Genomic DNA, 27753 nt, shown 5'->3' on the forward strand with positions numbered 1-27753 from the left:
CCCCTTGATTATTGGGATATTATAAAACATGACAGTCAATTTGCACACAGCAAACTTCAACAAAAAGCAATGAAATAAATGACCAGTTTATCTGTTTTGGGTGCTGGTTGAGGAATAAAGGTTGGTCAGAACACAGAGAACTCCCGTGCTCCTCTTCAGGATATTTTACATCCACCTGAAAAAGCAGATAGGGCCTTGGTTTAACCTTTCACCCAAAAGATGGCACCTCTGATGGTGCAGCACTCTCAATACAGGATAGAAGTGCCAAATTCGATTATGTTCTCAAGTGTCTGGAGTGGGACTTGAACCCATGACCTCTCACTTAGACAAGTGTGCTACAACTGAGTCAAGGCTGGCAGACTGCCCAGTGCTCTGAAAAGGTCCAGCTGTATTGAATTCAGTCTTTTAATGTATGTCGTGCCCTTGAAGTTTTCATCTGTGCCCTCTGCAGCAGAGCTAGGATGTCAGCTCTCCACCTGGCAAGCTGCTTCCTCGGCCATCCCATCCCGCTGTGCACTCGTGCTTGGTGAGTCTCCCAGTGCAGACCCACTCGAGCCTATTCTCTTAAGTACACGTAGTGCCAGCCTTTGAGCTGGCGCATGCTGAGGTAAGGTGAAGTGACACTGCGTCATGAGTACTGCCCTCTTCCAAATCCTCAGCTTCTAGGCGCTCTAAATTTGATTCACCTGAAAGGAAAGAGACGGACAAGGATAAGCAGAGATGGCTAAAAGCAGCTGCACTTTCTCAGGTGAGATTTGAGGCCAAGTCTACTTGAGTACTGATGCAGTTTTAACTTAGCAATTCTGGTCAAGTTGATCTTTTTCCTTCATTGCAGCCAAGTCCAGAATGCTGCTGGTGCATGAAAGAAGGGCACGTATAGCAGCTCAACATTCTTGGTTACAGGGTTTTCAGACGGGATAGAGAGGAAGATAAAAAAGGAAGGTGGGGGAGGCGGGGGGGCATCGCAGTATTGATTAAAGAAGCAATTACAGCTGTGAGGAGGGATGATATGTTCGAAGGATCATCAAATTAGGCCATATGAGTTGAATTGAAGAACAAAAAAGGGGCGATCAGAATGCTGGGAGTGTACTTTTCGACCCCCAAACAGCCAGATAGAAGAGCAAATATGTGGGCAAATTTCTGAGAAGTGAAAAACCTATAGGGCAGTAATAGCAGGGGATTTCAACTACCTTAATATTAACTCGGATAGAATTAGTGTGAAAGTTAAAGAGGGAGCAGAATTCCTAAAATGCATTCAGGAGAACTTTTTTTAGCCAGTATGTACCAAGCCATACAAGGGTGGGGTCGCTTCTCGACAGTTTTAGGGAATGAAGCTAGGCAGGTGGAAGGGGTATCAGTGGGAGAGCATTTTGGTGCTAGTGATCATAATTCAGTTAGATTTAGGATAGTTATGGAAAAGGACAAAGATGGACCAGGAATAAAAGTTCTCAATTGGGGGAAAGCCAATTTTACCAAACTGAGATGTGATTTAGCCAAAGTGGACTGGAAACAGCTACTTGAAGGTAAATCAGTGTCAGAGCAGTGGGGGAGGCATTCAAGGAGGAAATCTTGAGGGTTCAGAACAAGTATGTTCCCTTAAAGAAAACGGGTGAGACTAACAAATCTAGAACCCCCTGAATGTCAAGGGGCATACAGGGTAGGATAAAGAAAAAAAGGGAGGCTTAAGACTGATACCGAGAGCTCAATACTGCAGAAACCCTGCAGGAGTATAGAAAGTGCAGGGGTGAAATTAAAAAAGAAATTAGGAAAGCAAAGAGAGAGCATGAAAAAATGTTGGCAAGTAAAATCGAAGAAAACCCAAAGATGTTTTATAAAATCATTAAGAGCAATTAGGATAACTAAAGAAAGAGTAGGGCCTATTAGTGACCATAAAAGTAATCTATATCTGTAGGTGGAAGATGTAGATATGGTTCTTAATGAATACTTTGCGTCTGTTTTCACAAAAGAAAGGAGCAATGCAGACATTGCTATCAGGGAGGAGCAGTGTGAAATATTAGATGAAATAAACATAGTGAGAGGAAGTATTAAGGGGTTTAGCGACTTTGAAAGTGGCTAAATCCCCAGGCTCGGATGAAATGTATCCCACGTTGTTGAGAAGCAAAAGCGGAAATAGCAGAGACTCTGACTAGCATTTTCCAGTTCTCTGGCTACATGTGTGGTGCCAGAGGACTGGAAGACTGCTAACGTTGTACCATTGTTTAAAAAGGGAGAAAGGGATAAACCGAGTAATTATTGGCCACTCAGCCGAACCTCGGTGGTGGGAAAAATATTGCAAAGAATTCTGAGGGACGGAATAAATCTTCATTTAGAAAGTCACAGATTAATCAAGGACAGTCAGCATGGATTTGTTAAGAGAAGGTCGTGTCTGACTAACTTGATTGAATTTTTTGAGGAGGTAACAAAGAGGGTCGATGAGGGTAGTGCGTTTGATGTAGTGTATATGGATTTTAGCAAGACTTTTAATAAGGTCCCACATGGCAGACTGGTCACGAAAGTGGAAAGAGTAATGGTTGATTGTTTTTGTGACTGGAAGGCTATTTCAAGTGGGATCCCTAGGACTCAGTACTAGGTCCCTTGCTTTTTGTGGTATATATCAATGATTTAGATCTGAATGTAGGGGGTACGATTAAGAAGTTTGCAGATGATACAACATTTGGCTGTGTAGTTGATAATGAAGAAGAAAGCTGTAGACTGCAGGAAGATATCAATGAACTGGTCAGGTAGGCAGAGCAGTGACAGATGGAATTCATTCCAGAGAAGTGTGAGATAATGCATTTGGGAGGGCTAAGAAGGCAAGGGAATACACATTAAATGGTAGGACACTGAAGTGTAGAGGAACAGAGGGACCTTGGAGTGAATGTCCACAGATCCCTGAAGGCAGCAGGCCAGGTAGATAAGGTGGTTAAGAAGGCATAAGAATACTTGCCTTTATTAGCCAAGGCATAGAATACAAGAGCAGGGAGGTTATGCTTGAACTGTATAAAACACTAATTCGTCCACAGCTCGAGTTCTGCGTGCCGTTCTGGTCACCACATTACAGGAAATATGTGATTGCACTCGAGAGGGTTTAGAGGAGATTTATGAGGATGTTTCCTGGACTGGAGAATTTTAGCTATGAGGAAGGATTGGATAGGCTATGTGTTTTTTCTTTGGTACAGAGGAGGCTGAGGGGAGACCTTAATGAGCTGTATAAAATTATGAGGGGCCTAGATAGAGTGGATAGGAAGGACCTATTTCCATTAGCAGAGAGGTAACAACCAGGGGGCATAGATTTAAAATATTGGGTAGGTTTAGAGGGGGTTTGAGGATGGTGGCGGTATAGAAGTTACGTCTGAAACACTCACCACATTTATAAAGTGCTTTGATGTGCAATTGAAGTCTCGTAACCTACAGGGCTGCGGATCGAGGGCTGGAAAGTGGGATTAGGCTAGATAGCTCTTTTTTGGCCGGTGCAGACACAATGGGCTGAAATGGTCCCCTTCTGTGCTGTAAATGTCTATGATTCGATGACCTGCTGTGCCACATGTGTTCACTGCACGTGAGAAGCTCATTGGGATACCTTCCTGTCCCTTAATGGGAAGAGGACAGCTGCCCTCCTGCAACCTCGAAAGCTGCATCCAAGAAGCGGGAAGCCCTTGAAGCTTCTCATCATCACTGTTCAGACAACATGCATTTAAAGTAAGATTGGTTGGGTGCCCTCATTAGCATTAAATAGGTGGACTGTCAGCACTAGTCCCACCGTTCATTGGCAGCTCACTAATCAGAGACACGATTATCGGGTATTCTTGATGCAATTTAAGGGCATTATGCACCTCTTGCAGAGGAGGTGAACTTCGGCTGCAGGCAACATCTCAGCTTGACATTTCTTGTGCACTTCTAGTGTGGGCGTCCCACCTCAAAATTGGCATGTGAAACACCAATTTAGCCCCTAAAGCTAAGTGATTGACTTCTAATTGGTCTCCTGCATTCTCCTGTGTGAAAACCTGACCACTGCATGTGTCTGTTTTTCTCATCTTCCCATGTTCACAACTTGAGGAGAGAGCCTGTGAGCACATGCTCACCTGCCGAGCATCCAAAAACAAAGATCTCCAACACAATTGGTGTGAGATGTTTACAGATTGCCAGAACCTATTGTATGCAGTTTTTGGGGAAATAACATTAAAGCATAGCCATTAGCATTTTAACCACTTTTTAAGCTCTGCTTTTAATCCTGGGTGAACACTCTTTGTTTTAAACAAAATCCTTAAATATAATTTTTTCCCAAAATCTTTTCTGCGGAAAAATGGACAAAAGATCCCAAAATATGAAAACGCCATAGCCTGCTTCTAACTTCAACCTTTCCTAGTTTTGTCTATTGTTCCACCTGCTGAATAAAACTCCAACCCCTTTCATTTCTTAAAATAAATCCAATTCAGTATTTTATTTCAAAATTATTTTCTTGCAACTACAATTGTCTGATTTTAACATTGCACACAGCATTAAAACAGTTTACACAAGCATAAAGACAGCATCAAGCAATACATATGACCTTTAAACCAAGGAATTACTAGCAAGGCAGCTCTCAGGTGGCACTTGACTTCTTTTGGTGGGACGTCCTCCTTTAGGCAGAGCTTAGTTAGGCTTTCGTCGACTGCAATGCCAGACCTACCACGCTGTCCCATTTTTATATGGGTCTTGCTAGTTGAGGCGTGAGTAAAAGTTATGGAAGAGTTCCATCTTGTCCAATCAACTCCCTTCCCACCCCCCTCAAGTTGCAAGGCCTCAATAGTTAACAGGCCTCAATGAAGGACAGTTGTCCATTTGTATTCGGCTTCTCCGTGATAAAACCAAGTGCAATTATCTCTCTTGTTTTTATGGATGATTGTAAACCCTGATTATCTAGGTGCAGACCCTCTCAATTCCTTGTGTGTGCCTTCAGCTGCCTGGGCCCTAAGCTCTGGAACTCCCTCCCTAAACCTTTCCACCTCCCTATCCTCGCTTTCCTTAATACTTTGACCAAGCTTTTGGTCATCTGCCGTAATTTCTTCTTGTGTGGCTCAGTGTCAAATGTATTTGTTTTGTCTTGTAACACTCCTGTGAAGCGCCTTGGGACGTTTTACTATGTTAAAAGCACCATATAAATACAAGTCGTTAGTGTTGTGTGATTTCTATGTGACCTGTCTTTTCTAACTGCCTCAGCAGTCTTTGACCATTTGGGCCTGTTGAATTTGCCTCCTTTCATCCTTATCAATTGTTTTTGCAAACCAGCGGCCTGCTAGTACCAAAGCTTCTTGGAGCCTCTTCTATGATTTCTTCATATTGCTGTTTTTTCAATTCAAACTCAAAACGTCCAAAAGGGGTTATTAACTTCCTTTTGAGATCTACCAATACCTTTGTGTTTTTTGGTTGGCTTCGGTATCTGTGTTCATTCATGTTGGATGCAACATTTCTGATTATATGGATACATCAATATTGTCCATTTTAAATTTGAGTTTTGCTTATGCATGTTAAACTCACAACTAAGTAAGCACGCACAAACTTGAACAAATAACAGAAGAAGGCATGTATTAACTCATTGTAAATTTAACATTCACAACTTTTACTAACAAAACTAACTCCTCTACATTTCTGATCTGTAAAATTTTCAGCTGGATCCTGCCATTAAATTCTATGCAGATAGAAGTGGAACTCCTAAAAAACGAAAAGCACCACCACCGCCAACCAATGCTATGCAGGTAAAAGAAAAATCATCTAACTAATGGCCACCTGATTAGTAACACAAATATTTGCAGATAGAAAATCAGTTTACATAAAATTTTATAAAAATGGTTGCTCACTCAATTTCTCATTCATAAAACAATGACATGATTTTATTTTTCTATTACTGATGAGGATTTACTGTTGCAGTCAGTAATTTAATTATCAGTACTTTATGATGTTTTGTCTAGGGTCTCCAGTCTAGTGAGGTACCTTCTCCAGAGTCCCACAGTCCTCGTTCATCAGAATATGTGCCATCCGAAATGGAAGGAGCATCTGTTGAGGTAGTTTTCTAACCTATTGTCCAGTATTATTATGACAAAATGATTGAGGAATGTCATATTTCAAATCCATTTTGATATACTTTTCTGTAGAGACCTTGGTCACGGGACAATTGTAGATTTTAATTTGGTTTCTTAGCTCTCCTTGGTGGCCTATGGACTAGTAGAGGAAAATATTCTGGGCGTTGTTATATTTCTAATGCACTGGACCCAATCTTTAAACTATATAGATGTAATTTACTACTGAATGCATAAAATAGACAAGCTCAAATGACACCTAATACTACTTTTTGCATTTCTTTTATTATGTCTGAAGGAGGGGGTGCAGATTTACAATTATAAACTGCTTTATATGGAAGTATAAGCAGATTTGTTGGCTGAATCTTTATCAAAAAGAGCCTTTTCTGCTTTACCTAGAGGTTTGAAGAAATATATCTGTTGCTGTTTTGGGGAAACAGGTAATATGGTACATTGGAGAATTTGTTATGCACGAATCAATTTATTATGTTATGCAATCGATAGATTCAAGATCGATGGATTTTGGAAAATTAAGGGAATCTAGAAATATGGGTTTAGTGCAGGAAAATAGAATTTAGGTAGATCATCAACCATGACTTTATTGAATGGTGGAGCAGGCTCGAGGGGCCAAATGGCCCACTCCTGCTCCTATTTCTTATGTTAATGAAATCTGGAACAAAACATTTTTAACCCCCCCCACCCCTAAAAGAGATTAGTTTGTGAAGCAAAATTGTGGGCTTAATTTTCCCCAGTTATCTGCACTTTTTTTGGCGTGCGCTGTTTTCTTTGGAGTAAATTAAAATCTCCAAGTTTCCCCAAAGTTTCTGCGCCAGTGTAACTCAGGTATGATTTATTTTTTAGGTTACAATTTATTTGCGTCATAGGGGATGTAACCTGATATCTGCGCCAGTTTTTCACATTTAAGCAAGTTTGACTAACACATATTTTGCCTAGGACGGCATATGTGACCACTCCCTAAAAACCTTCTGGACACTTAAGAAAAAGCAGCGCACATTAAAACATCGGTGCAGAATGACGGTATTGTTTTTAGGCGAAGTTTTGGAGAGAGTCTAGAAGGCAAAGAATATGCATCATGAAGCTTAACTTTTTTCAAAAGTCAAAAGGGAGAAAATGGAGGTCTATTGCAATTCTTTAATTTTTGATTTTTTTTCAAAGTACCACACCACCACCGAACATCTCCTCACCGGACTCGAGGGTCAGAGCGTCGCCCGGCAGAATCTCTCCCTCGTCTGGACACGGGCTCAGGGCTGGGCTTCAGAAGAAGCCGGGGAGGGGTGGGGGGGGGTGGTTGGAAGCCGAGCCCGTGTCCGGGCGAGGGACGATTCTGCTGGCCGATGCTCCGTCTCACGAGCCCAGTGAGAAGACATTCGGTGGTGGAGAGTGATATTTTGAAAAACATCAAAAATTAAACAATTGCATTAGACTTTTTCTTCATTGAATGCCTAACTTCCCGTTCTAAGCAAGCCAATTGTGCATGCACAGACCAGGGTGTGGTCTATACCAAGGTGTCGACCTTTGGGAGAGAGAGAGAGAGGAGAGAAGCTTTAACTCCTTGTCCTGCTGTTTTGAACTTGCAAAGCTACAATTAAATTATGGAGGCAATATTGACAATGCAAGCCCTCTGCATAATTGTGCTGAAGATTGATTAGGCATCATCACCTGAGGAACCGCCGAGCACATAGGATGATGAGCAGGAGGCCTTACCCACATCGGGTATATCGAGACAGGCATGCACACCTGCACCTGAGTGATGCAGACTTTGTGAGAAGACTGGGTTTCTGCAAAGAAGTTGTAGCCAAGATCTGTGAGTTAATAAAAGCAGACCTGCACCCTAGAAGCTTCAGAAGGACTGCTTTGTCAGGTTGAAGTGAAGGTTACAGCTGCACTTTCATTTTATGCATCTGGATCATTCCAGGCCACAACTGGGGATGTGTGCGCCATTTCTCAACATGCAACACATATCTGCATTCGACAGGTGACTGCTACACTAAATGCCCGGAGGAATGACCACCTAGGCAATGGATGACAGGGCTGTGTGCTTCCCAAAGGTACAGGGCTGCGTTGATTGTACCCACATTGCCTTGCGAGCACCTTTTGGAGGATTTACAGATATACAGGAACAGAAAAGTCTTCCATTCCATGAACATGCAGCTCGTCTGTGACGACATGTATCGCATCATGGCAGTTGATGCGAAATACCCTGGGAGCACCCATGAAGCGTTCATCCTACCCAAGAGCGCTATATCTGCCATGTTTCAGCAGTAGCCAGAAAGGCAGAGCTGACTACTGGGAGACAAAGGGGACGGCCTCGCCACTTGGCTCCTGACTCCCCTATGCGTGACCTGGACAGAAGCTGACCGGGAATACAACATGTCGCACATTGCGACGTGCAGCATAATAGAGAGGATCATTGGCATCTTGAAGCAGTGTTTCCGAAGCCCTGGACTATTCCGGAGGCTACTTGCAATACTCCCCTGAGATTATCGGTCAGTTCACTGTTGCATGCTGCATAACTTAGCCATCATGAGGCAACAGCAACTGGTAGTAGAAGACCCATCTGAGGTGAGAGTGGCTGATGATGAGGAAGAAGATGCAGATGACTAGGAGGACGAGGAAGCCATGCAACTACCTGAACCCGGAGCACAATGGCGGAGGAGGGTGGGCCGTCGTGCCCCTTTAACGATTGCATGAGCCTTGCGCCAGCAGCTCATCCGAAAACAGTTTGCTGCCTGAAGGCTCAGCGGCAATTATTCCAAATGGACCATGTTTACTGATTAGACCTGTTCCGTAATATTGTGTTGTGTTAATGGAACAAATAATGGAAATAATTCTTCTTTAGTTGAAAATGTTGTGTTAATAATGGATCAAATAATGGAAATGATTCAGTTATAATTTAAAATATATTTTCAAAAGTTTAACATTTGTTTGTACTTAACTTTAGTACAAATATTCTTGTATCAAACTTTAAAGTTTTCAGTTAAGATCACTTTTATAAACTTTAAGATCACTTATAAACTTTACGATCACTTACAAACTATAAGATCACTTGCAAACTTTTAAACTGGTAAGTTTATATCACTCACAAAAACGTTTAATTTGAGAACAGTTACAACAGTATAGGTTAGGCGAGTGGGCAAATGCATGGCAGATGAAGTATAATGTGGATAAATGTGAGGTTATCCACTTTGGTGGTAAAAACAGAGACAGACTATTATCTGAATGGTGACAGATTAGGAAAAGGGGAGGTGCAGCGAGACCTGGGTGTCATGGTGCATCAGTCATTGAAGGTTGGCATGCAGGTACAGCAGGCGGTTAAGAAAACAAATGGCATGTTGGCCTTCATAGCGAGGTGATTTGAGTACAGGGGCAGGGAGGTGTTGCTACAGTTGTACAGGGCCTTGGTGAGGCCACACCTGGAGTATTATGTACAGTTTTGGTCTCCTAACTTGAGGAAGGACATTCTTGCTATTGAGGGAGTGCAGCGAAGGTTCACCAGTCTGATTCCCGGGATGGCATGACTGACATATCAAGAAAGACTGGATCAACTGGGGTTGTATTCACTGGAGTTCAGAAGAATGAGAGGGGATCTCATAGAAACGTTTGAAATTCTGATGGGTTTAGACAGGTTAGATGCAGGAAGAATGTTCCCAATGTTGGGGAAGTCCAGAACCAGGCGTCACAGTCTAAGGATAAGGGGTAAGCCATTTAGGACCGAGATGAGGAGAAACTTCTTCACCCAGAGAGTGGTTAACCTGTGGAATTCTCTACCACAGAAAGTTGTTGAGGCCAATTCACTAAATATATTCAAAAAGGAGTTAGATGTAGTCCTTACTACTAGGGGGATCAAGGGGTATGGTGAGAAAGCAGGAATGGGGTACTGAAGTTGCATGTTCAGCCAAGAACTCACTGAATGGCGGTGCAGGCTCGAAGGGCCGAATGGCCTACTCCTGCACCTATTTTCTATGTTTCTAATAATAACAGCAAAAACAGGTTGCACCCATCTCTCCTCCACCTTTTTCTATGACCGTTCACTGCGCTTGGTCTTGGTGACTCCACCCCTGTCGCAGGCAGTGGCGCAGCATTTCTCAGGTTGGTACCAAGTTTATTCTTTCGAGCATTTCTTCTTGCACTCTTCTTGATGGTGGCGTGGGCAGGCGGTAATGTGGAAGGCCGACTTGGGCCTTTTCAGAGGTTGGTCTTGGGATTGGAGTGGGAGTGGCAGTTGATTCCGTCAGTGGCCACGGGGTTTGGTCGTGTTCCCTTATTGCAGCAGCTACCTCTGACATTCCCTCCCTCATGTGCCCCGACAGTGTCTCAACTACCTGCAACATTCCCTCCCTTGTGTACCGACATTGTATCTGCTGCCTGCGACATACCCGCCCTCATGTTCACCGACAGTGTATCAGCTACCTGGGATATTCCATCCCTAATGTGCCCGGACAGTGTTCCCATTTCTCACAAGAGTGTTGTTAATTCTCCCGACGGTCCCGATACCTCATTACCCACCCCATTGATGGTGTCCAGGAGTGATCACGTAATAGGTCAATGCTCTCCCCACTCATTGCCATCATCTGAACCAAATCTGTTACATCCTGCACTTCAGGAGAACGCTGTCGAGCTCTCCTTCCCCTCCTCACCCTGGGTGTGGCTCGTTGCATCCCACTGGGACCCGCAGCCTCGGACTGCGTGAAACCATGGAATGTCCCTACACTAGTACCACTCAGGAAAAGGGCTAGTACCTCAATGGGCGGCACCAGCAGCACCTCCAGAGTGACTACAACAGTGAAGGCTTCATCCTCCCCCTGCCGCTTCTCCTCACCCCCATGCTCTTGGTCTGGAAGGTGGGATTGGAAGATGTTCTCTTCAGGCATGTCCGCGACTGAATAATCTTCTGCATCGGCTTCAGTCTCGTCAGAGTTGGCCTCAAGTTCTGCAAAATATAACAGAATAGACAAATGATGAGCAGGAGAGGAGGGGGCAGGGTGGCATGAGCAGGCTCACACAGCGCAGGCAGCAGGCTGATGAATGATAGCACATTGCATCAACTGAAGCATAGCAGTCAGAGACATCCCCATGAACGGAAGCATGGCTAGCCTGCGCAGTACTCATTTAGCAAAGCCAGACTGTGGAATGTGCAGGACTTGCCCCCTCCCTCAAGTGTGGGCCCAGCTTATGCAGTTGTGGTTGCTTTTCTCCAGGCAGGACCCATCAAAGCAGCGACCCTGTCTTCCAAGGGTGTCAGGCCTCCTCCTGTTCGAGTTCTCTCTCTCTTGTTGTGTGCCACCTTCCTCTGCAAAGATGAAAATATAACTTTTTAGAGAGGGTGTCATTCTGCTGGGTGGGACATACAGATGATCACGATTACAATTGCAATTCCAGTGAATAAATGAAAATATTACTTACACTAACTACTTGACCAACGTCCTGCCACTTCTTTTTGCACTGGCTTGCAGACCTTGGGGTGGTCACCATTGCATAGTAATCTTGTGCAAGTTGGTTCCAGCATTTCTTCATTTGTTTTGGTGAAACGTTTATTTGACCTCTGCTGGTGTCCAGTTCGTGCCATCTGGCCTCAATTGCAGTAACGAATGCCTCCACTTCCTCGTGAGAAATTATTGGTCCTTGAGCTGCGTTGCATATTGCAGCTCCGATTTTTTTTTTCCACTGAGAATTAAAGTTCTCACACAGCAATCAAAAGTTCTCAAACGCAACTGGCTCTTTAAAAATGGCTGAATGCAGACCAGGTGGTGTACTGGGCATGCGCGTCCACAGCAGTCACGTAAAAAACGTTTTTTTTTTTTCGCGCATGCTCAGAAGGGAGAGCATTGTTTTTTCGGCACAGACATTAGGTTCTACCCCCCCCGCAGCTGAAGGACAGGCTGTGCGGCGCCAATTTCAAAAATTAGAACAGGGAAACTTTCAAGTTATTTTTTTGGAGTAGTCGGCGGCAAAAGAAACGGGTGTAAGAAATAGGAGCAGGAGTAGGCCATTTGGCCCCTCGAGCCTGCTCCGCCATTCAAGAAGATCATGGCTGATCAGATCATGGACTCAGCTCCACTTCCCTGCCCGCTCCCCATAACCCTTTACTCCCTTATTACTCAAAAATCTGTCTCTCTCCGCCTTAAATATATTCAATGTCCCAGCCTCCACAGCTCTCTGGGGCAGAGAATTCCACAGATTTACAACCCTCTGAGAGAAGAAATTTCTCCTCATCTCAGTTTTAAATGGGCAGCCCCTTATTCTAAGACATTGGGCCCAAATTTCCCCATGAGTTGCACCGTTTTTTTGGTGTAACTTGATTTTTCTGGTGTATCTTTTTAGTTACAAAAATGGCCATTTAACTTGCGCCAGTGTTAGTGAGTTAGTTAGGTTTTTTGTTAAGTCAGTTTTTTTTCCAAAAGGGGGCGTTCCCAGCCACTTACACCATTTATGCCAATTTGGCCAGAAAAAGTTGTACTAAACTAACTTTGGGCAGCATATGTGTCCACTTTTATCCGTACAGAAAGACCTTACTTACAGTTAAGGAATCGGCGCAAGTAACTACATTTCAAGCACCAAACAAAGCACAAGCAGTAATAACAATTCAATGAAAAATAAAGAAATGAAATAAATAATTAAAGTAACAAATAAAAGTACTGCATCAAATCCTACCTTAAACTGAATTATGCAGCAGCTGGCTGTGCTGGAGTCCGTTCGGCCAGGGCACGGTGAGGGACACCGGCAAGCCCTTCGGCCAGGGCATGAATCAGGAGAATGCGACAGGGCGTGGGGGGGGGGGCGGGGTGAAGAGAGTAAAACGGAGAAAGAACGTGGTGGCGGGGGGAGAGAGAGATAGCGAAAGAATGCGGTGGGGGGGGGAAGAGAGATAGAGAAAGAACGCGGTGGGGGGGGTGGGAGAAACGGAGAAAGAACGCGGTGGCGGGCGGGGGAGAGAAACGGAGAAAGAACATGGGAAGCTGTGATGGCAGGGGGTGGGAGAAGATTGAACTGTGTGGAGGGGGAGGGGGGGATAGAGAACTCACATGACAGAGGGAGAGAACAAACCTTGGGTTTCTTACCTTGTTTGGGGAGTGAGAAGAGCTGGGTTGTGTGTTGTTAATGAAACATGATTCAGTTTCAATGTAAAAAAACATTTTTTGAAAATTTTAGAATGTACTTCACTTTAGTGTAAAAATAATTTTTATCAAACTGTACTTTAATATGACTCTTTAAGATCACTTATAAACTTGTAAAGTTACAAAACAATTTCAATGTGAAAAATCTTACACTCTAAAAATCAATTAATCTTCAAGATCACTTTTTAGGTGTGAAATTAAATAACTTACAAAATATGAGAACATTTGCACTCTCTAAGATCACTTAAAAACTTTAAGATCACTTATAGTCTTGTGAAGTTACATCAGTTGCAAAACAATTTACATTTGAAAACAGTTACAAGAGTAAAATCAACAACAACAGCAGCAGCAAAGAAATGCTGCACTTATTTCCAATCCACATCTTGGTGAATGTGCACTGCTTCATGGGGGTGGTGATGGTGGGGGGGGGTTACGGCTTGGGTCTCTGTAGAGACTAGTGCGGGGATTGCCATTGGCCTGGCTGTGTTCCCTTATTGCAGCAGCTACCTCCCTGATGGCCTGTGCCATCGTTTCGGCTGCCAGTGACATTCCCTCCCTGATGGCCTGTGCCGTCATTGTCATTGCCACTGCCTCTGAAATTTCCTGCCCGATCGCCTGTGCCGTCGTTCCCGCTGGCTCTGAAATGTCCTCCCTCATGTCCCGTGACAGTATTGCTATTTCTGCCGTCAGTGTCGTTACCTCATCACCCACCCCACGAGTGATCGGGTAAGCTCATTGGTCTTCATACCCAATGCCATCACCTGAGCCACATCTGTTGCACCCTCCAGCTCAGGACAGCTTGGTACATTTCTCCTTGGCCTCACCCTGGGTCTGTTTAGCGGAATCCCTCCAGTGTGAGGCGCAGGCTGGGAAGGTGTGGCCATGGGTGTTACAGGCTGCATTCCAGCAGTACTGGGACCCGGAACCCCGGACGGTGGGGTATTGAGTGTTCTATACTGCATTCCAGCAGCACTGGGAGGCGCAGGCTGGGATATTGGGGCACTGAATGATCCATACTGCATTCCAGCAGCACTGGAACCCGCAACCTCTGGACTTTCGAAACCATCCAATGTCGGACCTAACCTTAAACCACTATGCAGGGACTGAGATGAGCTGAAACTACAGAATGTTGAACCAAACCCTAAAGCACTATGCAGGGACTGGGCCGCGCTTAAACCACGGAATGACGAATCAGAAATCATGGAAGTGCTTGACAACGCAAGTTCGAGATTCTCCCCTTCATACCTCTCCATGGCCACCCCCACCCCCCTATAGGCCACGAGTAATTTTCAGTACTTACCCTCTCCCTCGCTTGTGAGCCCAGCTTGTGCAGCACTGATTGCTTTTTTCCAGGCAGGACCCATCAAAGCAGCGACCCTCTGTTCCAAGGGTGTCAGTGGGTGCAGATTTGGCGGGCCTCCTCCTGTTCGAGTTCTTTCCCTTTTGTTGTGGACCAATTTCTTCTGCAAAGATGAAAACATAACTTGTTAGAGAGGGTGTCTTTCTGCTGGGTGGGACATATACAGATGGTCACATTTACTGATGCAATGCCATTGAAAATGAAAATATTACTTACACTAACTGATTGACCAAGATCCTGCCATTTATTTTTACACTGCCTTCCATTACTCGTGGTATTCACCACTGCGCAGTAATCTTCTGCAAGTTTGTTCCAGTGTTTATTTCTTTGGTGGCACTTTTGTGCGACCTCTGTTACTCGTATCCAGCTCCTGCCATCTTTCCTTGATTACGCTCACTAGTACCTCACTTCTTGATGCGTGAAATTCTTTGTTCTTGGGGCACATTGCTCTATTGAATTGACACTGAACGATTTTTAAAAACATACTGTCCTTATTTTGCTTGCAGCAATGAATGATTCTCACCTATGCAGCACTCCTTGTGGAGGTTCAGCAGCTGAATTCTTGCAGAATACTCCAAACAGCACTCCTATAGCTTTCAAAACATCAAGCAGGCATCCAAAACTCAGAGAAAGGTTCTCCCTTTAAAAATGGTCGATTGCCAATGTTGATGCCCCACTGAGCAGGCGCGAACGCTACAACGCACATGCGTGTGCTGCCGGCACACACAGTCACTCAGATCAGGCCCTGCCCTTCTGCCGGTTCTGCGCGGCCAGCACAGACCGAGCTCCACCCCTCTCTTTGTTCTACGCCACACCAGCTCCACAGACGGCCTGAGAATCAGCCATGATCGCACGGATTTTTTTCGCCGCTGCTTCTGAGGTAAAATGTCGGCGGGGGCTCAAGTGCGCTGAAAAAACCGGAGGGCCAAATTTGGACCCCTAGTCCCTTAGTTTGTTTCCCCTATGAGTGGAAATATCCTCTCTGCAACCATCTTGTCAAGCCCCCTCATTATCTTATAAGTTTCAATAAGATCACCTCTCATTCTTCTGAACTCCAATGAGTATAGGCCCAGCCTACTCAACCTATCCTCATAAGTCAACCCCTCATCTCTGGAATCAACCTAGTGAACCTTCTCTGAACAGCCTCCAATGCAAGTATATCCTTTCTTCTATACGGGGACCAAAACTGTACGCAGTACTCCAGGGGTGGCCTCACCAATACCCTGTACAGTTGTAGCAGGACGTCTCTGCTATTATACTCTACCCCCTTGCAATAAAGGCCAACATTCCATTTGCTTTCCTGATTACTTGCTGTACCTGCATACTAACTTTTTCTGTTTCATGCACCAGGACCCCCAGCACGTTGCAATTTTTCTCCATTTAACTTATAATTTGCTTTTCGATTATTTCTGCCAAAGTGGATAACCTCACATTTTCCCACATTATATGCCATCCGCCAATTTTTTACCCATTCACTTAGCCTGTCTATATCCCTTTGCAGAATTTTTGTGTCCTCCTCACAATTTGCTTTCCCATCCATCTTTGTATCATCAGCAAACTTGGCTACATTACACTCGGTCCCTTCATCCAAGTCATTTATATAGATTGTAAATAGTTGAGGACCCAGCATCGATCCCTGCGGCATCCCACTAGTCACCGTTTGCCAACCGGAAAATGACCCATTTATCCTCACTCTCTGTTTTCTGTTAGTTAGCCAATCCTCTATCCATGCTAATATATTACCCCAACCCCGTGAACTTTTATCTTGTGCAGTAACCTTTTATGTGACACCTTATCGAATGCCTTCTGGAAATCTAAATACATCACATCCACTGATGTACCCTGATCCACCCTGCTCATTACATCCTCAAAGAACTCCAGCAAATTTGTCAAACACGATTTTCCTTTCATAAAACCATGTTGACTCTGCTTGATTGAAACATGCTTTTCCAAATGTCCCGCTACTGCTTCCTTAATACTGGACTCCAGCATTTTCCCAACGACAGATGTTAAGCTAACTGGTCTCTAGTTTCCTGCTTTTTATCTGCCTCCTTTTTTAAATCGGGGCGTTACATTTGCGGTTTTCCAACCGCTAGTAACTCTTGAAATACGCCAAAAAAGGCTTTGGGGAGAATTGAGCCCGATGTCGAGTGGTCATTCGTCGCAGACAGTTGCATTTTTGAAAGTTTCCAAATAATATTTTAACTCACTCAACGTATGCAGTTTACCTCTAACATAAAATTATTTCTAAAATGTGTTTTGGTTCCTGTTCTGAGGTGATGACCTTGCTCATTTTGATGTAATTGTGGTACAGGAAAGGGAAAAAGATGAGGAAATGAGAAAACTTCAAGCAGAGAAGGCAAATTTATTGGAGGTGATACAAAACCTAAATCAACAACTACGGGACAAAAACTTGCAAGAGGTATTTTGCTTTTAATCTGAATATGTCTACTTTTCAATGGATGATGGGTTAATTGAAATTGTCAAGACAGATCGATAGATTTTTGTTGGGTAAGGGTGTCAAGGGATATGGAACAAATGGAAGTAAATGGAGTTTGAAGTACAGATCAGCCTTGATCTAATTGAATGGCAGAACAGGCCTGAGGGGCTGAATGGCCTACTCCTGCTCCTACAGGCTGGATTTTCGGCTTTCGGAGTTTTTCGGCAAAGGATAGCGATACATGAAACTTACCGTTTTCGCTGTGCTGCCGTTTTTAGACCGTACTTTCAGCCTTTACGTCTGTGCAAGGGTCGCGTTGGTAAGGGAGGCGTTGCACACTCATTCGTCGCACAAAACGCGAGTTTCAGCAACTTTAATCTGGAGTCGTTTGCACTGCGCGAGAGGCCTTGGGAGGGGGATGGGGGAAATTCCAAAAACATTTACACGACCCTTAACTATTTAATCACTGCAAAAAAAAAATTTAAACTTTAACTTACCTTTTGTGCAGGTTTTCATACTTACTGCTGCTGGCAGGGCTGCACCTGCCCTGTTGCTATTCTGGGCGTGGCATAAGGGTCAGGAGAGTGCCGAAAATCGATCGCAAAAGCGATCGGCATCGTTGCATGTCGGCGCACCTCTCCCTGGCGGTACTCTGAAGCACCACCGTAAACAGGTACTTGAAGATCCCGCCCGGGCATTGCGACCAGGTTTTTGCCATGGAGGGTCAAATCACGGCGAAAAGCCGGTCACAAACCTCTTGAAAATCTGGCCCTACATACTGTGTAGTTCACATCGAGTTTTATACTAGATGTGAACTACTCAGTATAACTAGCTTGCAGTGTAGTATAAGATAACTGTGCAGGAAATATAATTCCATTCAGAACTACTTGCAAATCAGAAATAAATACTTTTGGACAGATGTTGGACATTGAAGCTGACTCTCTTTTATATTATTGCTTTTTAAATTTTAGGCACAGCAAAATTACCTCAAAAGGCAAGACAGTATGAATAATAAAGAAATCCCATTTGATGCAATAGGTACTGTATGAGTTTGTTGGCCTATATACAGTGTGGCTAATCCTGCTACTATGTGTAACTGTTTTATTTTTGCCAAATCTGTCCTGCGGCATAAATGGGCCTAATTCAGCACAATTGTGTAATCACTTCATGAAGCAGTTCCATATTTTAAATTGGGTATGAGGTCCATTATTGGTTTAAGAAGTTAGGCTGGACTTTCTGCCCAACCATCATCTGTCAGACTAGGCAGTAAGTTGGATAATTTTATGGAAAATTTAAACCAGAGTTATGGTGGGTAACATTGGAACCTATGTGTAAAGGGCTTTTAAGTATATCAAGATAAATGCTTCTGCAAATTAGCCAATTTTCCCTCAAGCTGTGTTCTCAAGCTCTCTAAACCTGTCAACAGATTAATCCTTTTTAAAGATACCAGTTGTCTCACAACTACCTTATCTGGGCGTTTGCTCCACCTACTTATTAAAATAATATAACTACTTGAGTTAAATTTCATGCAGTTTGGAACAAAAGCAAGACTGTAATGGCAGGGAATCTCATTTTAAAATATTGTGATCAGCAGAACAGTTTGCCTTCTAAGCATTCTTACATCTGTTTCTGCCTAGTAGAATCACTTGAATTTTACAGCACAAGAAAGAGATCATTCAGCCTATTGTGCCTATGTCAGCTTTCTTTTTTTTAAAAAAAAATTATCAGCTTGGTCCCTCTCCCCTGCCCCTTGCCGATATCCTTCTAATTTTTTATTTTTCAAATATTTATCCACTTCCCTTTTAAAAAGCTTTCATGGATTCTGCTTTGACTACTGTTTTCTGTATGGCATTCCATGGTCCAGCAACTCTTTTTTTTAAAAAAAACCAGAATGCTCATTCATTCTTTTGATAATAAATTTATACCCTGACTCACTAATCAGTGAAAATAATTCTTCATTATTTACCTTCTCAAAATCCTTCATAATTTTGAACACTCAATCAGATTTCCTCTTAGTTCTACTGAAAGGAAATCCAATTATTATTGTACCTCATTAATAAAGTCTCTTACCCTGGGGATCATCTTGGGGATAAACGGGTCAATTTTGGGTTGGCGTGCTGCAAGGATCACTGCTTGGGTCTCAGCTGTTTATAATCTATATTGATGACTTAGATCCACTATGACTGTTCTAGAATCTGGGGAATTCTGGAAGATCAAAACGAATGCATCCACTATCTCTGCAGCTATCTCTTATAAAACCTGAGGATGTAGGCCATCAGGTCCTGGGGATTTGTCAGCTTTTCGTCCCATTAATTTCTCCTGTACTACTACTTTACTAATATTAATTACTTTAAGTTCAACTCTCTCATTGGACCCTTGGTTCTCCGCATTTTCTGATATGTTCTTTGTCTTCTGCTATGAAGGCAGACACAAAATATTTGTTCAATGCCTCTGCCATTTCCTTATTCCTCATTAATTTCTCCTATTTCTGCCTCGAAGGGAACAATGTTCACTTTTGCTAATCTCTTCCTTTTTACATTCTTGTAAAAGCTCTGACAATCTGTTTTTATATTTCTTGCTAGTTTACACTTGTATTCTGTTTTCTCCTTCTCTATCAATTTTTTGGTCATTCTTTGCTGATTTTTAAAAACCTCTCAGTCTTAAACATTTTAAGCCTCTTTTTCATATCCTAACCTTAACTTCTCTAGTTAGCCACAGCTGTCCCACACTTCCTGTGAAATTTTTATTCCTCAAGGGAATGTATATTCATTGAAAAGTATGAATTATTTCTTCAAATGTTTACCATTCCTTATCTACCATCATATCTTTGTCCCACTCTATCTCAGCCAATTTGTTCCTCCCACCTCTAATTTGCTTGTTTAAATTTAAGCCTATGATTTTAGAATTAACCACTTCACTCTCAAACATAATATGAAATTCTATCAATTATGATCAGTCTTCCCAGAGTAACCCTTACTATAAGATTACTAATTAACCCTGTCACATTCAACAAAACTAGATCTAAAATAGCCTGTTCCCTAGTTGGTTTCTCAACATATTGTTCTCAAAAACTACCTTGAATGCATTCCATGAACTCGTCCTCCATGCTACTTTTTCCAATTTGGTTTGCCCTGTCTATATAAAGATTTAAAACCTCTATGATTATTGCATTATCTGCTCCTCTATTTGCCTGATTTATACTCTATCCAACACTTATTATTGTTATGGGGCCTATAAACTATACCCACTGCTTTCTGCCTGTTGTTATTTCTTTGCTCCAATCATACTGATTCTACATCCTGATTTTCTGGGATAAGGTCCTTTCTCTTTACTGTCTTTATCTCATTCTTTATTATCAGGGCTACCACACCCCCCTTTCCATTTTGCCTATCTTTTTTCTAAAAGTCAAGTACCCTGGAATATTTAGTTCCCAACCTTCAACCCATTCTCAACATTGACTCTGGACAACATGAAGTCTCATGGCATCAGGTCAAGCATGGGCAAGGAAATCTCCTGCTGATTACCACCTACCACCATAGCTGATGAATCTGTACGTCTCCATGTTGAACACCACCTGGAAGAACAACTGTGAGGTTAGCAAGGGCACAGAATGTACTTTGGGTGGGGGACTTCAATAATCATCACCAAGAGTGGCTCGGGAGCACCACTACTGACTGAGCTGGCTGAGTCCTGAAGGACATAGCTGCCAGACTGGGCCTGTGGCAGGGGGTGAGAGAACCAACATAAGGGAAAAAACTACTTGACCTTGTCCTCATCAATCTATCTGTCACAAATACATTTGTCCATGACAACATTCATAGCAGTGACTATGCACAGTCCTTGTGGAGACAAAGTTCTGTCTTCACACAGAGGACACCCTCCATTGCATTGTGGGGCACTACCATCGTGCAAAATGGGATAGATTCAGAACAGATCTAGCAGCTCAAAACTGGGCATCCATGAGGTGCTGTGGGCCATCAGCAACAGCAGAATTGTATTCTGCCACATCTGTAACCTCGTGGCCCGGCATATCCCTCAATCTACCATTACTATTAATCCAGGGGACCAACCCTGGTTCAATGAGGAGTAACATAGAAACATCAAAAATAGCTGTAGGAGTAGCCCATTTGGCCCTTCGAGCCTGCACCACCATTCAATATGATCATGGCTGATCATGCAACTTCAGTACCCCATTCCTGCTTTCTCTCCATACCCCTTGATCCCTTTAGCCGTAAGGGCAACATCTAACTCCCTTTTGAATATATCTAACGAAACGAATTGGCCTCAACAACTTTCTGTGGTAGAGAATTTCACAGGTTCACAATTCTCTGAAGAGGTTTCTCCTCATCTCTGCCCTAAATGGCTTATCCCTTATCCTTAGACTGACCACTGGTTCTGGACTTCATCAACATCGGGAACATTCTTCCTGCATCTAACCTGTCCAATCTCGTCAGAATTTTATTTGTTTTAAGAACATAAGAATTAGGAACAGGAGTAGGCCATCTAGCCCCTCGAGCCTGCTCCGCCATTCAACAAGATTATGGCTGATCTGGCCGTGGACTCAGCTCCACTTACCCGCCCGCTCCACATAACCCTTAATTCCCTTTAGTTAAAAATCTATCTATCTGTGACTTGAATACATTCAATGAGCTAGCCTCAACTGCTTCCTTGGGCAGAGAATTCCACAGATTCACAACCCTCTGGGAGAAGAAATTCCTTCTCAACTCGGTTTTAAATTGGCTCCCCCGTATTTTGAGGCTGTGCCCCCTAGTTCTAGTCTCCCCGACCAGTGGAAACAACCTCTCTGCCTTTATCTTGTCTATCCCTTTCATTATTTTAAATGTTTCTATAAGATCACCCCTCATCCTTCTGAATTCCAACGAGTAAACACCCAGTCTACTCAATCTATCATCATAAGGTAACCCCCTCATCCCCGGAATCAGCCTAGTGATTCGTCTCTGTACCCCCTCCAAAGCCAGTATATCCTTCCTTAAGTAAAGCGACTAAAACTGCACGCAGTACTCCAGGTGCGGCCTCACCAATACCCTAGACAGTTGCAGCAGGACCTCCCTGCTTTTGTACTCCATCCCTCTCGCAATGAAGGCCAACATTTCATTCGCCTTCCTGATTACTTGCTGCACCTGCAAACTAACTTTTTGGGATTTATGCACAAGGACCCCCAGGTCCCTCTGCACCGCAGCATTTTGTAATTTCTCCCCATTCAAATAGTATTCCCTTTTTTTGTTTATTTTTCCCACGGTGGATGACCTCACACTTTCCGACATTGTATTCCATCTGCCAAACCTTAGCCCATTCGCTTAACCTATCTAAATCTCTTTGCATCCTCTCTGTGTCCTCTACACAACCCGCTTTCCCACTAATCTTTGTGTCTTATGAGATCCCCTCTCATTCTTCTAAATTCTGGTGAATATAAGCCTAGTCGATCCAGTCTTTCCTCATATGTCAGTCCTGCTATCCCGGGAATTAGTCTGGTGAACCTTCGTTGCACTCCTTCAATAGCAAGAATGTCCTTCCTCAGATTAGGAGACCAAAACTGCACACGCTATTCAAGATGTGGCCTCACCAAGGCCCTGTACAACTGCAGTAAGACCTCCCTGCTCCTATACTCAAATCCTCTCGCTATGAAGGCCAACATGCCATTTGCCACCTTCACCGCCTGCTGTACCTGCATGCCAACTTTCAATAACTGATGTACCATGACACCCAGGTCTCGTTGCACCTCCCCTTTTCCTAATCTGTCACAATTCAGATAATATTCTGCCTTCCTGTTGTTGCCACCAAAGTGGATAACCTCACATTTATCTACATTATACTGCATCTGCCATGCATTTGTCTACTCACCTAACCTGTCCAAGTCACCCTGCATCCTCCTCACAGTTCACACTGCCATCCAGCTTAGTGTCATCTGCAAACTTGGAGATGTTACATTCAATTCCTTCACCTAAATCATTAATGTATATTGTAAATAGCTAGGGTCCCAGCACTGAACCTTGCGGTACCCCACTAGTCACTGCCTGCCATTCTGAAAAGGACCCGTTTATTCCTACACTTTGCTTCTTGTCTGCCAACCAGTTCTCTTTCCACGTCAATACATTACCCCCAATACCATATGCTTTAATTTTGCACAAGGTCTTGTGTGGGACCTTGTCAAAAAGCCTTTTGAAAGTCCAGATACAGCACATCCACTGGTTCTCCCTTGTCCACTCTACTAGTTGAATCCTCAAAAAATTCTAGAAGATTTGTCAAGCCAGGTGTAGCACCAGGTGTACCTAAAAATGAGATGCCAACTTGGGAATGCTGCAACACAGGACTACATGCATGCTAAACAGCGAAAGCAGTATGCTACAGACAGAGCTAAGTGATTCCATAACCAATGGATCAGATCACAAATCTGCAGCCCTGCCACATGCAGTCGCGAGTGGTGATGGACAATTAAACAACTAATGGGAGCAGGAGGAGGCTCCATGAACATACCCAGCCACAATGATGGCAAAGTGCAGTATGTGAGTGCAAAAGAGAAGGCTGAAGCATTTGCAACCATCTTCAGCCAGCAGTGCCGAGTGGATGATCCATCTCGATCTCCTCCTGAGATCCCCACCATCACAGAAGACAGTGTTCAGCCAATTTGATTCACTCCACTGATATCAAGAAATGGCTGAGCGCACTGGATACAGCAAAGGTTATGGGACCTGACAGTATCCCAGCTGACAAGCTGAAGACTTGTCGCGCCTCTAGCAAAGCTGTTCCAGTGCAGATACAACACTGGCATCTACCCAACAATGTGGAAAAACTGCCCAGGTTATATCCTATCCACAAAAGCAGGAGAAATGCAAACCAACCAATTACCACCCCCTCAGTCAGCTTTCAATCATCAGCAATGTGATGGAAGGTGTCGTCAACAGTGCCATCACATGGCACTTACTCACCAATGACATGCTCACCAATGCTCAGATTGGGTTCTGCCAGGACCACTTGGCTCCAGACCTCATTACAGCCTTGGTCCAAACATGGAAAAAAAAGAGTTGAATTCCAGAGGTGAGGTGAGAGTGACTCCCCTCGACATTAAGGCAGCATTTGTCAGAGTGTGGCATCAAGGATCCCTAGTAAAATTGAAGTCAGAGGGAATCAGGGGGAAAATTCTCCACTGGCTGGAGTCATACCTAGCACAAAGGAAGATGGTTGTGGTTGTTGGAGGCCAATCATCACAGCCTCAGGACATTGCTGCAGGGTTCCTCGGGGCAGTGTACTAGGCCCAAACATCTTCAGCTGCTTCATCAATGACCTTCCCTCCACCATGAGGTCATTTGTGGGAATGTTCGCTGATGATTGCCCAGTGTTCAGTTCCAATTGCAACTCCTCAGATAATGAAGCAATTCATGCCTGCATGCAGCAAGACCTGTATGACATTCAGGCTTGGGCTGATAAGTGACAAGTGCCATTCGGGCCTCAAGTGCCAGCCAATTACTGTCTCCAACCAGAAAGATCCTAACCACCGCCCCTTCACATTCAATGGAACTACCATCACCGAATCCATCGCCTACAGGGCTACGGACCTGGGATTGGGACCTCGGCACTGCTGGAAAGTGGGATTAGGCTGGATAGCTCTTGGTCGGCTGGCATGGACACGATGGCTTGAAATGGCCTCCTTCCATGCTGTAAATCTCTATGATTCTAATGTCCTATTACCATTGTTAAACTCTCTGTCCCTTCCTGACACAATTTACTTGATATTACCCAAATTGCTGCTCTGCTCTACAGCCTTGACTTTTCTGTCAGATTTACAGATTTATCCTTACCTGAATCCTCCCTCTCCCTTATTACTTTAAAGCCCTATCTTACCACCCTAGACATTTGATTAGCCAGAACACTGGTCCCAGACCAATTTATGTGAAGTCCGTCCCAACAGAACAGTTCCCGCTTTGCTCTGTACTGGTGACAAGTGCCCTGTGACTTGAAAGCCTTGTCTTCCCCACTACTGTTACAGCCACGCATTTAAAGTTCTAATCTGTTTATTCCTATGCCAATTTGCGCGTGACTCAGGAGATAATCCTGATTATTTTTGAGGTTCTGCTTTTTAATTTGTACCCTAGCTCCTCAAACTCCCTCAGCAACAGCTCATTTCTAGTTCTACCTATGTCGTTGGTTCCTACGTGGACCACACAACAGGATCTTCCCCCTCCTCCAAATTCTTCCCCAGCTGTGAGGAGATGTTCTTAAGCCTGGCACTGGGCAGATAACACGTCCTTCAGGACTCCCAGTCACAGCTGCAGAGAACAATATCTACCCCCTGACTATACCTAGTCCCAACAATTACCACATTCTTTTTTGTTCCCCACACTTGAATGGCCTCCTGTGCTATTCAAGGGGGGAAACCATGCTGTGATCAATTTGTCAATCCTCCCTGCAGTCTTTGTTGTCATCCATATGAAGGTTTAACATTATCTTCTTTCGTCAGTTACCTCTGCCCCTATTTATAAAATCTAGGATTCTATATGCTCTTTTTATATAGCTTAACGTAACTCAGCTTCACTTAACCACGACCCACTGTGACGCTAGCAGCGGCCCAATCTTGGCCTCCTCTTCTCTCACTGGCTGTTCATGCCCCACCAGCTCCATTGTAATGAGGCCGTGGCCCAATATATGTAGTGCCTCAGGCCTCATCATTCAGCAAAGATCATGTAACCTAATTTTAACAAAAAAATAAGATTGATTTATCTATTCCACATTTGTATTTTCATTCACATGAAAATACAAATATGCAATATCCATTGCATTTTCTTTATCTAACTCCAACTTATCCTCAAATAAATCTTATCAAAATTTGTCAGATGCGACTTGCCCTTTACAAATCTGTGCTGGCTACCGCTAATTAACCTGTATCTTGCTAAATGCTTTGTCCCATTTTATGCATTTTGATGCTTACTACTGCTGCTGGACTGTTTGGTCTCTAGTTATCTGGTTTATCACTTACTCCTTTCTTGAATAGAGTTGTTACATTGGAAGCCCTCCAGTCCCACATCACAACTTCCATATTTAAGGATATTTAAAAGATTGTGATCAGAGCCTCTGCTATTTCATCCTTGACTTCCTTCAGTACTAGGATGCATGTCATAGAGCCCAATGCCATTTCTACTTTTGAGTTTCACTCACTTTTTCAATACATCTTTCCTTATATATAGTTATGCTATCGAATTGCTCTGCCAGCTCTTCTTGTAACCTTTCTTTCGCACTACCACACACTTTTATGAAAACTGACTTTAAGCACTCATTTATTATCTGTGCACTCTTCAATTCTCTATTAAACAGAATTTTTCATCTCTAATTGACCACACCCTTTTTCACTTTTTACTTTTTTATGTTCATAGAATTCTTTATTATTTCCCTTTGTTAGCTCTCAGTTTTCCTTTATGCCACCTCTTTTCTAATGTTTTTTGCTTCCCCTCTATTTTCTATATTTGGTTTGATTTTCTTTTGTATTATTGGACGTAGATTTATCTTGAGCCTCTACCATTTTAATTTTTCTGCTCATCCAAGGAACTCCAGCTTTTGCTCCACTACCTTTATTATTTATGGCAATATGCCCAGCTTGTAACCTAATAATCTCCTGTTTGCACATTACCGTGTGCCTTGTCTTATTTGCCAATCAATATTTCTTCGCAATTTATCTGGACTACTTCATTTTATAACTCATTGAAATAGGCTATTTTTTAGTCGTGTGCCTTCATCTTTGAAAGTCTCATCTCCTTTTCAATTGTTATATTAAATCTAATTAGATTTTGGTTGCTGTTTCCTTACTGTCCCCATACTCTTAACTTACAACTTGTACACTTCATTCAAAGATCATGCCCTCTCGTTCTAGTCTCCCCCCCCAGTGGAAACATGCATCCACCTCGTCAAGCCCCCTCATAATCTTATACGTTTCGATAAGATCACCTCTCATTCTTCTGAATTCCAATGAGTAGAAGTCCAATCTACTCAATCTTTCCTCATAAGTCAACCCCCTCATCCCCAGGATTAACCTAGTGAACCTTCTCTGAACTACCTCCAAAGCAAGGATATCCTTTCGTAAATATGGAAACCAAAGCTGCACGCAGTATTCCAGGTGTGGCCTCACCAATACCTTGTACAGCTGTAACAAGACTTCCCTGCTTTTTATACTCCATCCCCTTTGCAATAAAGGCCAAGATTCCATTGGCATTCCTGATCACTTCTTGTACCTGCATACTAGCCTTTTGTGTTTCATGCACAAGTACCCCCAGGTCCTGCTGTACTGCAGCACTTTGCAATCTTTCTCCATTTAAATAATAACTTGCTCTTTGATTTTTTTTCTGCCTAAGTGCATGACCTCACACTTTCCAACATTATACTCCATCTGCCAAATTCTTGCCCACTCACTTAGCCTGTCTTATGTCCTTCTGCACCTCTCTGTCCTCCTCACACATTGCCCTTCCTCCCATCTTTATATCGGCAGCAAACTTGGCTACGTTGCACTCAGCTTCCAAGTTGTTAATATAGATTGTAAATAGTTGGGGTCCCAGCACTGATCCCTGCGACACCCCACTCGTTACTGATTGACAACCAGAATGAACCATTTATCCCGACTCTCTGTTTTCTGTTTGTCAGCCAATCTTCTATCCATGCTAATATATTACCTCCAACTCCATGCACAATCTTGTGCAGTAACCTTTTGTGTGGCACCTTGTCAAATGCCTTCTGGAAGTCCAAATACACCACATCTAC

General features: G+C 43.4%; 1 protein-coding gene across 3 annotated transcripts in view; it reads left to right on the plus strand.

The window, feature by feature from the left end:
* Window positions 1-27753, plus strand: part of rai14 (retinoic acid induced 14) — a 386053-nt gene that overhangs the window by 327761 nt on the left and 30539 nt on the right. The window contains exons 11-14 of one of the 3 annotated variants that reach the window (XM_070867929.1): window positions 5649-5735; window positions 5949-6041; window positions 16867-16974; window positions 17964-18030. In XM_070867929.1, the coding sequence (XP_070724030.1) occupies window positions 5649-5735; window positions 5949-6041; window positions 16867-16974; window positions 17964-18030 (355 nt within the window). The remainder of the gene's footprint in view (window positions 1-5648; window positions 5736-5948; window positions 6042-16866; window positions 16975-17963; window positions 18031-27753) is intronic. The other 2 variants (XM_070867946.1, XM_070867937.1) reach the window with 2 other exon arrangements.

This window comes from Pristiophorus japonicus, chromosome 2 (assembly GCF_044704955.1).
Source record: "Pristiophorus japonicus isolate sPriJap1 chromosome 2, sPriJap1.hap1, whole genome shotgun sequence".
Classification (NCBI taxonomy): Eukaryota; Metazoa; Chordata; class Chondrichthyes; family Pristiophoridae; genus Pristiophorus; species Pristiophorus japonicus.